At 51.1% G+C, this 14,737-nt stretch overlaps 1 protein-coding gene and 1 long non-coding RNA gene across 6 annotated transcripts in view; one reads left to right on the top strand and one right to left on the bottom strand.

The window, feature by feature from the left end:
- The window catches only part of ADCY8 (adenylate cyclase 8), a 222,353-nt gene that overhangs the window by 199,780 nt on the left and 7,836 nt on the right, over positions 1-14,737 (top strand). For all 3 annotated transcript variants that reach the window (XM_078441781.2, XM_078441783.2, XM_078441782.2), the window contains 2 exons: positions 2,453-2,611; positions 11,218-11,364. In XM_078441781.2, the coding sequence (XP_078297907.1) occupies positions 2,453-2,611; positions 11,218-11,364 (306 nt within the window). The remainder of the gene's footprint in view (positions 1-2,452; positions 2,612-11,217; positions 11,365-14,737) is intronic.
- LOC132664536 (uncharacterized) lies at positions 5,209-13,649 on the bottom strand. Of its 3 annotated transcripts, XR_013553539.2 has the most exons (4): positions 11,997-13,649; positions 11,172-11,470; positions 6,742-6,914; positions 5,209-5,556 (listed from the first exon to the last, which is right to left on the bottom strand). It is a non-coding gene; the product is annotated as an uncharacterized LOC132664536 (long non-coding RNA). The 3 variants fall into 3 exon arrangements; XR_013553538.2 differs by having other exon boundaries at positions 5,209-6,914; XR_009603761.3 differs by lacking the exons at positions 5,209-5,556; positions 6,742-6,914; positions 11,172-11,470 and adding an exon at positions 11,477-11,691.

The raw sequence follows: 14,737 nt of genomic DNA, 5'->3' as shown, positions 1-14,737 counted from the left end.
ATTAAAAATTTTTTTTAAAAAAAGCTCATTTGTCACATCTTTGACACGTGGGAACCTAGTCACATAAGGCCCGTAGTCTCCGGGGGTCTACCTACTTTCTGATCTGAAAGATGTTCCAGGCTTGCACACTTTCTGCCCTAAACTTTAGCCATTTCTGCCAAGAGTGCAAGGTCATTTTTGTAGGAATCGATATTTGGAAACCACGATAGGAAGGCCCATTGCTCTAGATTTTCATTATTTCTAGGCTTTTTTTTTTTCCCAGTAGCAAAACTAGGAAGTACCATGAGTTCACAGTCATACTTACAGGCTTTTGGCTTAGACCCATCCATTTTATATCTCCATCCCCTTTTTCCCTTCCCAGAAAGGCCAGTTCTCAGTGACAGCAATGCAATTACCCATTTGCTATATCCTGCAATTCACATGCAGTAGTCTAACGGTAATAGACAGACACTACCACCTACACTATGAGTGCTATAAACAGTTTCAAGATTCCTTTTGAGTTCTTTTTACGCTCAGAGTACCTCCCTCTCCAAATGTGTCATCAAATTATTGTGTGAAAGACATTCGGAGTATCTCCTCCCAGTGTGCTTATACATGTAGGTTCATTTGCTTGACTGTTTGTTTGTTTATTCTTACGGAGTCTTTTTAAACATCTCTTTCGTTTTATAATTAAGTAGAATGTTTCCATGATTCAACAACGGCCAGGTTTATAAAAAAGGATATAATTTTAAAACTTTAAATTCGTTCCTTATTTCTCACTCTACTCCCTCCCTTTCTCATCTCATTGGTAATGAGTTTTTGTATTTTATTTTTTATTCCTCATTTTTCCCATAAATAAAGAAAAATATGTGCGTGTGTGTGTGTGTGTGTGTGTGTGTGGAGAAGTAGATGCTCCCATTTTTAGATCAATGGTGACATACTATACACGCTTTTCTCCATGTTGGAGACTAATCCATCAGAGTATAGAGAAAGTCTTCCTTTTTTTTTTATAAGCTTATTTATTTATTGAGAGAGAGAGCAGGAGTCGGGGAGGGGCAGAGAGAGGGAGAGACAGAATTCCAAGCAGGCTCCATGCCATCGCACAGAATCCAATGCGGGGCTCAAACTCAGGGACTGTGAGATCATGACCTGAGCCGAGATCAAGAGTCAGACGCTTAACCGGCTGAGCCACCCAGGTGCCCCAGTCTTCCCTTTTTTTTTTTTTTCATAGCCGTACACAAAAGTTGATTCAAGCAACAAAATGAGCACCTGGGTTGTTTCCAGCTTTTGCTGTTACAGATTCTGCTGAAGGAATAATCTTGTGCCTCTGTCTTCCCGTATTTTTACCATCCACTGAGACTTTCACGTAAGACAAAGGAGAGAAACTAGCTGGACGTTTCAAGCCCTTGAATTCAGGGCACGTGTTTGACCAGGCATCATAGGGCTCATTTCTACAGTGAGAGACTTGGAAATAATGGCATCCCCAAAGCTGTGGTAAATACGGTGCGTGAGAGTCTTTCAGAAAAGAAGCTGCCCGCCTTCCAGTGCAGGGACGCTGAGACAAAAAGGAGCTAATGATGTGCGTTGAGAACCTACTGTGAGCCACGTGCCTTCTCTGCAACTTGCTGAATAATTCTGCTGCCAGCCCTGCGTGGTCAGCAGTATTCGTCCCAACTTTAAAGATGAGGAATCCGTGAATGGAGTCACGAGTTCAGGTTACGGTGTTTAAGCGGGGCACCGGGACTCTAAGCCAAGCCACCTCTGTGTCCCAGCTCAGTGCGTGGTCCTTCCATTGTCACCTCACTCATCCCTTCTCTTGTCTAGTGATGAAGAGCTCGGATGCTGGAGGTAGACTCTGGAGTTAGCCCCAATCCGGGCTTCCCCACTAACTCGGGTGCAACTCTGGTCAAGTCCCTCTAAACCCCGTTGGCTTTAACTGACTCATCTGCAGAATAAGGATGGATCCCGACGACCTCGCTGTCGAGGCCGTTGTGTCATGAAAGGAGTGAACAGATGTACGTTGCTCAGGACAATCCCCGGCACACAGGAAGCCCCATCTAAGTGTTCGCTGGCTGTTATTGGAACCGATTCGTGGGGTCAGCAACACTGACAGAGCATCTGTCCTGCACAGGGCATGTTGCTACATGGTGAGGATATCGTTGAGCGGGTACGAGGACCCCTGACCTCCTAGCACCTGCAGTCTAGTAGACGACCCAGGCATCCTCAGTAAATCACACAGTCGCAAAGTCACGGGTACCTTAATGGTAGCAAGGGGAGGTGCACAGCCCTGTGGAGTCTGATCACCCTCCGATCTCTTGGCATTGCAGAATGCCCCCCAGAACCGTTCGGCTCGGGCTCTGTTTTGTGTGTGACGGGTTCCCGAGAAGCCTTCTCCGCGTCCCACGCTGCGTCCCCGAGCCCGTACCCCGAGAGCTCACCTGTTTCCCTTCTCTTTCTCTCTCGTGCCCGGCAGCTGGAGTACACGGCCCGCCTGGACTTCCTTTGGCGAGTGCAGGCCAAAGAGGAGATCAACGAGATGAAGGAGCTCAGGGAGCACAATGAGAACATGCTCCGGAACATTCTACCCAGCCACGTGGCCCGCCACTTCCTGGAGAAAGACCGAGACAACGAGGTGAGCCCGGGCTTGTCCGGCCGCGAGGGAGGGTGGAGGTGGGCACCCCGGCCCCGGGCTCCGGGAGAGTTCTGCTGTCCTCACGTCAGCACACGAGAACGGAGACCATGCTACCACCCCCAGAGTGCCAGGCTACCCAGGCTGCCTAGCGCGCGTGAGGTTTGCGCCTGGCCTCCCCGACCTCGGGCGTCTCATCTGTAAGATGGACATAATGAGATCACCATTGCGAGACCGGGTTGAAATGTAAGTTTCACGTACGTCTGTGCACATGTTGATGTGTGTGCATGGAGTGGACCCTCCGGTGTCTCCCTCTCTGGGGGTAAGATGTTACCACTGATGTCACCTGCTGATGCGCTGAAGACGTTTGAGTTTGTGACCCTTGCCTGAGGATAGGACTAGGAGGAGAGATCCCGAGGGTCCATTCCCCATCCAAGTCACCGCAACAAGACCAGCGGAAGAGAAGCAAAGGGGGTTAGTACGCTGCTGCTTGAATAGTCTTGATGAACCTGGGTCCCGGAGATCTCCCGGATGCACGTCAAAGCACCGCCCACCCTCCTCAATCAACAGATGAAGCTCTCTGGAATCAGCTCCGGGCCTGGCTTTCTCCAGGCCGCCTAAGGTCAGCGGCTTTGTCGCAAGAGCTTCTTGACAAAGCCAAGGAAACAGAGAGAACGCAGATGTGCGCCTGCTATGACCACCGGCAGGAGCAGCGAACACGCTGCAGCCCTCGGAGGGAAAACCAGAAGAGAAATGAAAAGAAAGCCGCCTTTCCGTGAAGACAGCGAATCAGTGGGGTAACGGAGGAGCCGGTGGGAGGAGCGAGAATTCACTGGCTTTCTCCCGACAGGAAGGAAACCAACCAGAGATGCTGAGACCCCCCGGTCAGCAGCTGGGGTCCAGGCCACACCTCCCCCGAGCAAAACAAATGACAGGTTTGGGCCTCAATCATATAAGACGTTTTCGATAAAACGTCGTCACCCTTCTTTGAAGCTTTCAACGTTTAAATAGTTCACCCTTGACCAAGGCTTCAGATTTTACATCGCCTAGAGAACGTTCACGCTGTGGTGACGTACCGTTTCCTGAACACCTGCCGCGGGCCAGGTTCCGATATAGGCAATTGATGTAAATGACCTTCCCTTGTCTCTACACTCTTAAGGGGAGAGTTCGTCACTCCGCGTTAGCAACGAAGGAACTGGGGCTCAGTGAGGCCATGCCCTGCCTCATCTTATGGAAGCAAAGCCATGACTCAAATCCAACCCCTGGGATTTCTTCCCTCTGTGCTGCGCTGCCCCAGCCGTGGGGCAGCCCGTGCTGTCTCTGGGGGGTTGGCACAACTATGGGGTGTGTGTGTGTGTGTGTGTGTGTGTGTGTGTGACAGAGGCAGGACTTCTGTGACCTGCAGGAACTCCCAGTATCTTGCTATTGTGGGGCGTAATGTTAGCTTCTCTTCTTGCTGCAAATCTGAACTACGATACAGACTTCTGAAAAGCTGACTGGGGTTTGGACATGCGTTTGGGTCCCAGCTTTCACGAGGCCGCCGCAGGGCTCCCGGGTGTGAGTGGTAAAAAAAGATAATGATTATCCCCATTTCGCAGATGAAGAAACTGAGGCTAGCTCAGAGCTAGTGAGTAGCAAGCTTGAATTCACCCCCAGGCCTGTGTAACTTCAAAGCTAAATCTGGTGTTTTGTCCCAAGTTGTTTCTAGGGCATGAGTGGGAGAGAAGGAGCGGCAGTGACAAGCAGGGACTCAAACCAACCGGCCACAGGGCAGTGGACAGAGCCTTGCCCCCGGGAACGTCCTGTGTAGTCGGTTCCGGCTCTGTCCCCCCAGAGAGGTTCTGGCAGCCTCAGCAGAGGCTGGACTCTGCTGGACTTTGACGTAGGACAATGCTCACCTCCCCGGGGCGGGGACTTTGTCACAGATGAGGCCACCTGGGCTGGGTCCTCAGTGTCAGGCAGGCTACTGCGGGGTCCCGGGAAACCCACCCGCTCGTTACAGCTCGCTGCTGAAAGGACACTAGCAAGAGCGGGTGTCTCAGACGCTGGGAAGTCCGTACCGCACGAACTCCGTCTCTGGCACTCAGCAGCTGTGTGACCTCGGGCAGCTCACCCAACCTCTCTGAGTCCACTTTTTCATCCAGTTTTTGAGGAAACAGTTCCAATCTTGCTAACTTTAGCGTGAGAATGAAGCTGAGTGAGAACTCATCAAGTGCCCCGCGTAGCCTGGTGCTGGTGGGGGGGGGGGGGTGGTCAGTGTGGAAAGGCTGTGTGCTTGCCCTCAACAGCCTGACGCTGGACGTTCAATCCCAGCTCCTCCTCTCACGACCTCAGTAACTGAGCAAGTGATGAGCCCCTCTGGACCTCACTTCCCTCACCTGCAAAGTGACAGTACGTCCCAACTTAATCCAATTGCTACAAGGCTTGTTCCCGTGAGTTCTGATGCATAAAGCGTCTCAACGGTGCTTGGCACATTTTAGGAGCACACCTACAATTTTTTTCCGTTCCTTCGTAATTCCAGTGCCCCACCCGTTCATTCACACCTTCATTTAGCAAGTATTTTTTTAATAAAATTTTTTTAATCCTTATTTTTGAGAGAGAGACAGAGTGCAAGCAGGGGAGGAACAGACAGAGAGAGACGGAGACACAGAATCGGAAGCAGGCTCCAGGCTCAGAGCCCGACGCGGGGCTCGAACTCATGAACCGCAAGTTCATGACCTGAGCCCGACTAAGTCAGACGCTTAACTGACTGAGCCACCCAGGCTCCCCGGCAAGTTATTTATTGAAAGACATCATATGCCAGGTGTCGTTCCAGATCCTGGGGCTCAAACAGTGAACTAAGACGATGAAGTCCTTGCCGATACGGAGCATGTGTTATGGACATGAACGTGAGTGAATGTATATTCAGAGGTGCCCAGTAGTGGTCACTTCTCCGAGGACGGAAGCAGCTGAGTAAGAGAAGAGAGTTATGTGAAGGGGGTGGGGCTGGCCCTGGAGGGTCTCTCGGAGGTGGTGACGTTTGCACAGAAACCCGAGGACACTAATAAAGTCACCCGGTCTCAGACATTGTTCCTCCCCTGCAGAGAGGTGGCTTAACTTGGTATAAGAGACTCAGGACCTGGAAGGAGGCAGGCCTAGGTTCCCTGGATAAAGAGCCGGCTGAGTCTTCAGCTTGATATCCAGGCGGAGCAGGGAGTGCGCATGTGCTCAAAATCCTCTAGAAAGCCCAGAGCTGTACCTCAATCCAGAGGAGGGTGGCACAATAATAGCTTTTCTGTATTCATCGATCAGTGCCATTTTCTTGGAGCCCCAGACAGCAAGCAGCAGATGACTGGGGTAACAGCAAGCATACTCAAAGCAGCTGACTGGGGCGGGTTGAACACTGGGCTGTCTTTAAAGGTGTAGGCAGGGGGCACCTGGGTGGCTCAGTCGGTTGAGCGTCCAACTTCGGCTCAGGTCACGATCTCGCGGTCCGTGAGTTCGAGCCCCGTGTCGGGCTCTGGGCTGATGGCTCAGAGCCTGGAGCCTGTTTCGGATTCTGTGTCTCCCTCTCTCTCTGCCCCTCCCCCGTTCATGCTCTGTCTCTCTCTGTCTCAAAAATAAATAAACTTTAAAAAAAAAAATTTTTAAAAAAATAAAATAAGATAAAGGTGTAGGCAGGTGGCTGGAGCTTTTCCATGCCCCTCCAACCCCCCACAGCACAAATTCCATCGCTGCTGTTAACTAGCTGTGTGACCTAGGGCGGCTCACCCAACGTCTCTGAGCACATATCCTCATCTGATTAATGGGAGATACTACGGACCTCGCTGAGCTGATGTGGGAATCAAATTGGGTAAGAAGATGTGAAGTGGTCCGTCCAGCCTGGTGCACCCTATGGGTTCAAGGCCACATGGTGCACTTGAAAGCCCAGGGCCCTGGGTTTGGTTCCTCCTGGCCTCTGTGTTCACCAGAGAGCATCTGGCAGAGAGGGGTGAGCCTCCCGCCACCCCAGTCCCACCCGTCCAGCCTCCAAGAGGATGGCCAGTCAAGATCCGAACTCAAGTCATATGTCTTGAGGTTTACAGAGACCCTCCCCCACACCCCTTCCCACAGCCACCCTGTGTGAAATCAACCCTCCATTCGGAAGGACTTACCGGATCTGGTTTCCAGTTCTGGTGACATTTCCCTTAGGCGTTATCCTGATTATTACTGTTTTATTGTGGTGATGGCTACCCTCCTGGTGCTTGCTTACTCACGTTAGCATTCGTAGCGGCAACGGTGGGGGCTCTGGAGTCCGACTGCCTGGGTGTGAGTTCCAGCTCTGTGTCTTTTTTTTTTTTTTTAAGTTTATTTTATTTTGAGAGAGAGAGAGAGAGAGAGAGAGAGCATAAATGGGTAAGGGCAGGGCGAGGGAGTGAGAGAATCCCAAGCAGGCTCCACACCGCCAGCCTGGATCCAGACACAGGGCTCAAACCCACAAACCATGAGATCATGACCTGAGCCGAAATCAAGAGCTGGACGTTCAACTGACTGAGCCACCCAGGCGCCCCTCAACTCTGTGCCTTCACAACCGCGGGTCTTGGATAAGTTACTTAACCTCTACGTGCCTCAGTTTCCCCACAAATAAACCAGGATCTTAACTCCCATCTACACCCCGGGGAAGTCAGGATTCAGTGAGAGGATGTGTGTGCAGCATTCTGTGTCACGCTTGTCCCACAGTAAAGGCTCAGTAGCCGTAGCTGATATTATTAGCATTATTTGTGTTATATAAGCGATCGGAACATTCTCGTTGTTGGCAGAGGCTGGGAGCTGAATCTGAGAGGAGGCTGGAGGGTGGGAGGGGCTAGGATCCATGAGAACGATTGGTAAGAGCCCCCTGGTGACCGGCCCTTACATCCCAGCGGCATTTACATCTCCTAGGGGAAGCGGGAGGCAAGCTGGACAACTGTGTAACTATGGAAAGGGTTTCAGAGGGCTCTGCTGGGGTCTCCTCTTTTCTGTTTTAAACAGTAAATCGTTAGTATGAGTGTTAGGGGCTCAGTTGTGTCTCCCACAATTCCTATGTCGAAGTCTTAACCCCCAGCCCTTCTGGATGCAACTCTCTTTAGAGATAGAAATTTTAAAGAGGAAATTAAGTTCACATGAAGCCATTAGGACGGGTCCTAATTCACTGTGACCGCGTCCTTCTAAGAGGAGGAGATTGGGACATAGACACACAGGGAAGGCCGTGTGAGGGCGCAGGGAGAAGATGGCATCTGCAAGCCAAGGAGAGAGGCCTCAAGAGAAACCGACCCTGACCAGCACCTTGATCTTAGACTTGTAGCCTCCAGAACCGTGGGATGAGAAATTTTTGTTGTTTAAGCCACCCGGTCTGTGGGGCTTTGTTAGAGCAGCCTGAACAAACTAATGTACCAGGTAATAAACACACTTTTTCTTCTCCAAATCACAGCCCTTTGGAGGATGCAGTTCTGTAAGTTCGATTCCTCAGGTTATCTGACCCATCAAGCAGAGTTGGGCTCCTTTTCAGGGATCACTCCGCTGCTCAAGGCCAAGGGGAATGCGGCACCATAGGAAGCTGCGTGCCATTGCTCTGCTCCTGGGCTGCGGTCTGTGCTCCCCGCACCCTGCCCAGCCCAATCCCCTGCAGCCAGTCACTCCCGCCTGTGCTCTTGGGGACAAGGGCCGGCAAAGGCATTCATCCAGGTTCATCCGTGCTTGACTGATCTTGAATCAGGGACACTGTCTTTCTCTGGGTCTTCCACTGCTCGTGGTGTTAATCCAGAACAATAGCTTGACCCCTCTCTCTCGTTTTCCTTACCTGTAAAGTGGCAGTAAGAATCAGGGCTCCTTCACAGGATCATTGCAAGGATGAAATCACTGAACTCCTATGAAAGCGCTTTGTGAGCTTTGATGTTTCCTGCCAAGACCGGGGCGGCATTGATTTCCAACAATTTAGAGTGTTTTATCTTGTACCAGACCCTATAGACGGCACACGCTATAGTCCAGGCATCCAGAAACTATGAACTGGATGATTTGAACGCACTAAGATGAATGGCCCGGGGTCTTTGCCTTGTGCAACTCGCATGAAAGGAAGAGACAGACATTAGGTGATAATGTAGATAGCAAGGGATGTAGCACGGCGCTCAGCCTCCTGATGCCACCTGTGGGTCTGAGAAGGTTTCCAAAGACGTGGTATCCACATGGCTAGTGATGGCAGAGGAGAAGAGCTAGCCTGGTGAGAGAGGCTAACTGCAGGAAGGAAGGACATATCCCGTTCCCAAGGGTGAGAAGCGCGTTTGTGTCTTCGGCTCTTCCAGAAGCAGACCTTGAGACAAGGATTTGGGTGAAAGTAATTGGCTTGGAGGTGGTCCCAGGAAACCCTGGGAGGCAGGAGAGTGGGAAGGAAGGGAAGAGAAGTGATAAACGAGGCATTAGCAGACTAGTTACCCCTGTAGGGGACTGGAGCTCCATCCCCCTGGGGATTCTAGGAAATGCAGAGAGCATATCTCACAGCTATCTGGCCCAAGGGCTGAAGGAGCTGAGAAGTATCAGCCAACTGCCATCAGTCACTGGTTGAGAGCAGTACTGGGGGCCTGAATTTCCCGGAGCCATCAGCCCGATGCCAATGGGGGCAGAATGCCCTCTAGTGGTCAGAGAAAAGCTCCACGCCAAGAAACACAAGGGCTCATAGCCGATGGTTGTGAGAGAAGAGGTCAGGACACCTGCAGCATCTTTTGCCATGTGTACCCAAGAATACAATGCTTCGGTGTTTCTGGAACGTGAGGTCTGATGCAGGGAATCACAGGCAATGAAAAGTAAGAGAAAGGTGGAGGCGAGGGCATGAGTATATGAATACACGTCATGCTGCTGTGTTTGAGCTTTGTCCTGAGGGCAGTGTGGCCATCGGAGGGTTTTAAGAATGGAAGAGACATGGCCAATGTTCTGTCTTTAAAAGATCACCCTGGGTGGGGGGGGGGGGGGGGGATGCCTAGGAGGCTCAGCCAATTAAGTGTCCAGCTCAGGTCGTGATTTCATGGTTCATGAGATCAAGCCCTACATCGGGCTCCAGACTGATCTCGCAGAGCCTGCTTGGGATCCTCTCTCCCTCTCTCTCTATCCCTTCCCGCTCATATGCGCGCACGCTCTCTCTCTCTCTCTCTCTCTCAAAATAAATAAACTTAAAAACAAAAGATCACTCCGGCCACGATGTGGAACATGCTTCTGGATGGGACAAAACGAGTCAAGGAGTCCAGTGTGGGCGGGAAAGCCGGTGGGCCTGACAAACAGCAAATGGCAGGAGGGGCAGAAAACAACATTGGAGATAAAGAGAAAGCCGGCAGCACTTAGCAAGTTACTGAATCCAGATGTGATGGAGAGGAAGGGGCCAGGACATCTCCGAGCATCTCTGAGCGTCTCGAACTTTGATGACTCAGCAACACTAGTGCCACCGACTGAGAGAAGGAGGGAGCAGGTTTGGGCGGAGAGAAGATGCACTTGGGTTCAACATGCAGAGCATGAAGGGTGTGAGGACAACCCAGCTGGAAGCCCAAGAAGGGGAGCCGACTTGAGGATAAGACTTCAGAGGCTGCCCCACTTGCATGTTGGAGAAAGACTGAGAGTAAACAAGGTGGCCCAGGTAAGTGTGCAGACTTTGGACCTGGCAGTGGGTCCAGAACGGAGCCATAGCCGTCGGCCACCTTTAAGATGGAAGGTGAGCCCAAAAAAGGCATCTTTGAGGGAGCCAGGCGTAATGGCAGCAAGTACGACATCGGTGAAACAAGGAAGGTCGAGACGCACGGTCTTGGGAGCAGTCACCACGCTACCCCGCAGAGGCGTCCTCGAAGACATGAAGCGATATCTGTGGGGCGAGTCTTTCCACTTTGGCTGGAAGTCTGACACGGAGCGAACACTGCAGGGGTGGGGACAGGTGGTGGAGAGAACCAGTTTGAGAAGTTTGGACGAGGAGAAAGAGAGACAGGTGGGTGGTCACAGGTGTGTTCGGGCTCCAGGGTGTGTTGTACTTTTCCAAACAGGGGACATTTGCAGGAGGGGGGGAGGAAGAGGAGGAGGTCGTGGAGGAGAGAAGAAATAACGAAAAGGATCGCTGCGGGAAGAAGTTGCTGAAGAAGGTTTAAGCGAGTGCTGTCGAGACATCAGGTAGAAACGTTGGCTTTCCACAGAAGAAAAATACATCGTCTAGGGTTGAAGCCAAAGGGATAAAAATACATATGAATGTAGACACGAGTGTAAATACTGGAACAGAGCTGGGTCACTGCCAAGAGCCTCAGTTTCCCGACAGAAGTGAGAGACAAGATCATCTCTTAAGAGGAGTCATGTGGGGTGTGAAAGTTAGGGACAGTGGTGAGGGTTTGGACTCGCTGCTGAGAACAGAGAAGGAAGCTGGCCAGCAACAAAGGATGTGCAGTCAGACCTCTGGGCGCAGCCAAGGCTGGAGACTATGAATTGTCAACGGTCCCATCCACATGGTTACTGTTTTGACATGACTGTGCCAGAGCCCCGTTCTCTGCACTCTCTGTGGGTGCCAGTGCACGCGTGCACGGGGAGCGTCACTGCAGAACCTCACCTCTGATGACCTTCTGGCTCCCTCCCCCATGTGTCTCCCTGTCCAGGAGCTGTATTCCCAATCTTATGATGCCGTCGGGGTCATGTTCGCCTCCATCCCGGGGTTTGCAGACTTTTACTCTCAGACTGAGATGAATAACCAGGGGGTAGAATGCCTGCGTCTGTTGAATGAGATCATTGCTGACTTCGATGAGGTAAGTCACAGCCTCGGAAGCCTCCAATCACCAGTGGGTACCGGTCTTGTAAAAGCATCATGTCCACCGTAGCAGTAGCCATTGTTTGCACTTACGGGACTCCAGGCTGTAGTGTAGACACAAACACGTATTATCTAATTTAATGTTCACAAGAGATAAACACCAGGGTTTCTCCATCTGGGGGATCGAGAGCATAAGCCTCAGTGAGGCTAGGTAATCCAACCCAATGTCAAACAACCATCAAATGGCAAAACCAGGACTTGGAGGCCGCTGCTACTCGGGCACTGGCGTCACAGAGACTGGGCAGTGATGGGGACTTTTCTCCATCTGTTCAAAGTGCCAGAGATAAAACCATCAGTTAGCATTTTGTCCAAGACCTAAACATAAGCGTACGCATAATCCAGATAGTACTTTGTTCTTTTAGGCTCCATGAGTCCAAAGAACACATCACATGGGAGGAGATACTCTTGGCTGTACTAAATTTACATTAATAGGCTTGGCAGGAATGATCCTTCCCCACCCCCTCCCCCCACGCCTGCCATCTTCTAGCTTGAAGTGGGGCACCGTTGTCCATCTGTCTGCCCAGGCCTGAGAAGGGAAGTGATTCATTGAGAAAATGCTGAGGAAGAGACCTTGCAAAGATGTGGGTTCAGCTGAAGTCTAGCCTGCTAGCCCGATTCCCGTAGAAATCCAAAAAAGGGTACAGCCGTGCATTATCAGTAGCCAGGCCTCATGGCGTTCTTGAGAATGACGTGGGTGGGGCACCAGGAGCATTGGTGACGTTTCCCATTGTGACATCATCACCCTCTCGCTCCACCCCCACGTTCCGTTTAGCCACTGAGCCCCGTGGGTTCCTTTTTGATGGCTTTTTGGTCTGCCCCTTCCTCACTACCATTGCTGCCCTATCCTTGCTTTCCGCCCTCTTACTTGTCCCCTGGATGACTGCAGCCATTCTCTAGCTGCCCCCTCCCGTATCTCACCTCAGCGGTCACCAAAAGCAAGACTATCTTTTCACATCCCTTTGAAACCTGAAGCCCATCAGTGCCTCCCCTTTTCCAGCGCCTCATAAGGTCACCTGAGGCTTTGCACTTGCTTTGAACACGCTGGTCCTGTACCCTCTCCAGCTTTACCTCCCACTGTGTGTGCCACCTGCCCCCCCCCCCACCAAGCACCATCCAGCTACTTACAAGCCCTTACACCCACCTGGCTGTTCACCCACTGCCCTTTGTGCCCAGAAGTTATGCCATCGTCACTATACCCTGTCCTCTCTCCCTCAACTCCACGGGCAGCAGAACATGTAACACTCCCTGAACAGTCAATTCAGATATCATCTCTATTTGTGACGCCTCTTCTCATCCCCCTTCTACCCAGCTAAATGTCGTTGCTCTTTTTTCGGTGAAAAACGTATACTCTGGAACCTGCCCTCAGAGAGCCTGAAACCCTTCAGTGTGCAAATCTGCCTCCCCCACCAGCCACTTAGTTTGGGGGCAGAGACCCATCTTATTAATATAAATGTTTACCACGTGTTGCCACAAATGCAAAACAAGCTCAAGACATAACATTCAGTCACTTACCCCTCAACAAAACCCACAGGGGGAGAATTATTAGCCTTCGTTTTACAAATAAGCAAAACTGAGGCTGAGAGACAGCAAGAGAGCCCAGGCTTTGCCACCACCAGTTGGCCCAGCCAACATTTCCACCCAGGTCCGCCATACTGTTTGGGTTTTTAACCATTAACTGGCATCTCATGGTTCCAGTTTTGCAGGCAAAAAGGCAACAAGGGCCATTTTGGTTGTCCTAGGGATGGGAATGGGGATCAAGATAAATAAGACAGGGTCCCTTTTTGCTTCGCATGGCTTCCCAGTCTAGGGAGGGACAAGATGATTGGGTCACCTTTACATGGGAAATAAGTGCACTCATTCAGAGGGCCTTGCATTGTGGAGAGTAGAGGGTGATTCTATGGTAACAGTATCTTTATTCCAGCTCTTTTTGACAGGCCATAAACTCATAAAGATAGGAATTATATTCTTATGTATCCTTTTAAGTCCTCAGGGGCTGGGGCTGTGCGTAGAACATAAGAGATGTTCGTAATAGATGCTTACCAAGTATTTGCTAATGGGATCAACCAATCAATTAATTAATTAATGGGGGACAAAAATCAGCAGACAAATAGCAAGGTGAAGAGAAACTGGGGCAATCCAGAACATATCTTCAAATTAAAAAAAAAAAGTTAAAATAGCTGTATTAAAAATAATCTGACCGAAGGTTGAGCCATCAGGCTTTGTTTTATTTTATTTTATTTTTTAAATTTTTTTAATGTTTATTTTTTATTATTTTTGAGACAGAGAGAGACAGAGCATGAACGGGGGAGGGGCAGAGAGAGAGGGAGACACAGAATCGGAAGCAGTCTCCAGGCTCTGAGCCATCAGCCCAGAGCCCGACGCGGGGCTCGAATTCACAGACCGTGAGATGGTGACCTGAGCCGAAATCTGACGCTCAACCGACTGAGCCACCCAGGCGCCCCAGTTTTATTTTAAACGCTGTAGCACCCCCCATCCCTCCAAAGTGCTCACAAGCAAGTTTTTCAATTGTAATGCGTAAATTTCAACTAAATTTGCATCTCAGTGCCCCAGTTTGTAGACCCCAGGAGTCTTAGGAAAAACAGACAGCGCCCCTAGTGGTAGTGGCGTGTTTTTGCAGAGGGAGGTTGGGGAGGCTAGGAGAAGGAGGGTGGGGGTGGGATTGGTCCAGGAGCTGGGCTTTAGAGCAGGAGGAGGAGGAGAGGGAGGAGGAGCTGGCAGGGAGGTGAGAGAAGAAAGATAGGAGAGCAGAGCAGAGAAGGAGAAACGGAAAGAAGAGACGGCACAGAGGAGGAGGAAGAGGGAAGAGCATGTGGTCAGCAGGAACATTCTCTGGCTTGCCAACCCCTCGGGCCACCCGCACGTGCCTTCTGTGTCAGGAGAGACCCTCTGCATTCTGCCCTGGCGAAGCTCCAGCCAGATGGATGCCCTGATGCTGACTTTAGTAACAAAGCTGCTCCGGCTGATAAAATCACCACGGGAACCTGAGCGCCTGCAAAATTCCCTCCGGGCTCGAGGAAAGCAGAACACCGCATGGAGCACATGCGCCAAGACTGGGTTCAAGACTCCTCACCCCAGGGCCCCTGCTTCCTCGAAGGCTGAAGGGCGCTCCCACGTTTCAGCACTCCGTACGGACTAGTGAATTAATAAAGGGGCTGATTAGGAACCGCGTTATGCCCCCAGACGCTTTTAGCTCTACGGTGGATCGATTTGCTGCATGGACACTAAATGAAAATAATGAAGCCGCTTGCTGCCTTCTGATCCACTTCTGAGAGGAGGCAGCATTGCCTGGG

This window comes from Panthera onca, chromosome F2, assembly GCF_046562875.1.
Source record: "Panthera onca isolate mPanOnc1 chromosome F2, mPanOnc1 haplotype 2, whole genome shotgun sequence".
In the NCBI taxonomy this organism is placed as follows: domain Eukaryota; kingdom Metazoa; phylum Chordata; class Mammalia; order Carnivora; family Felidae; genus Panthera; species Panthera onca.
The sequence above is the reverse complement of the archived record's forward strand: the minus strand, read 5'-3'. Positions and strand labels throughout refer to the sequence as shown.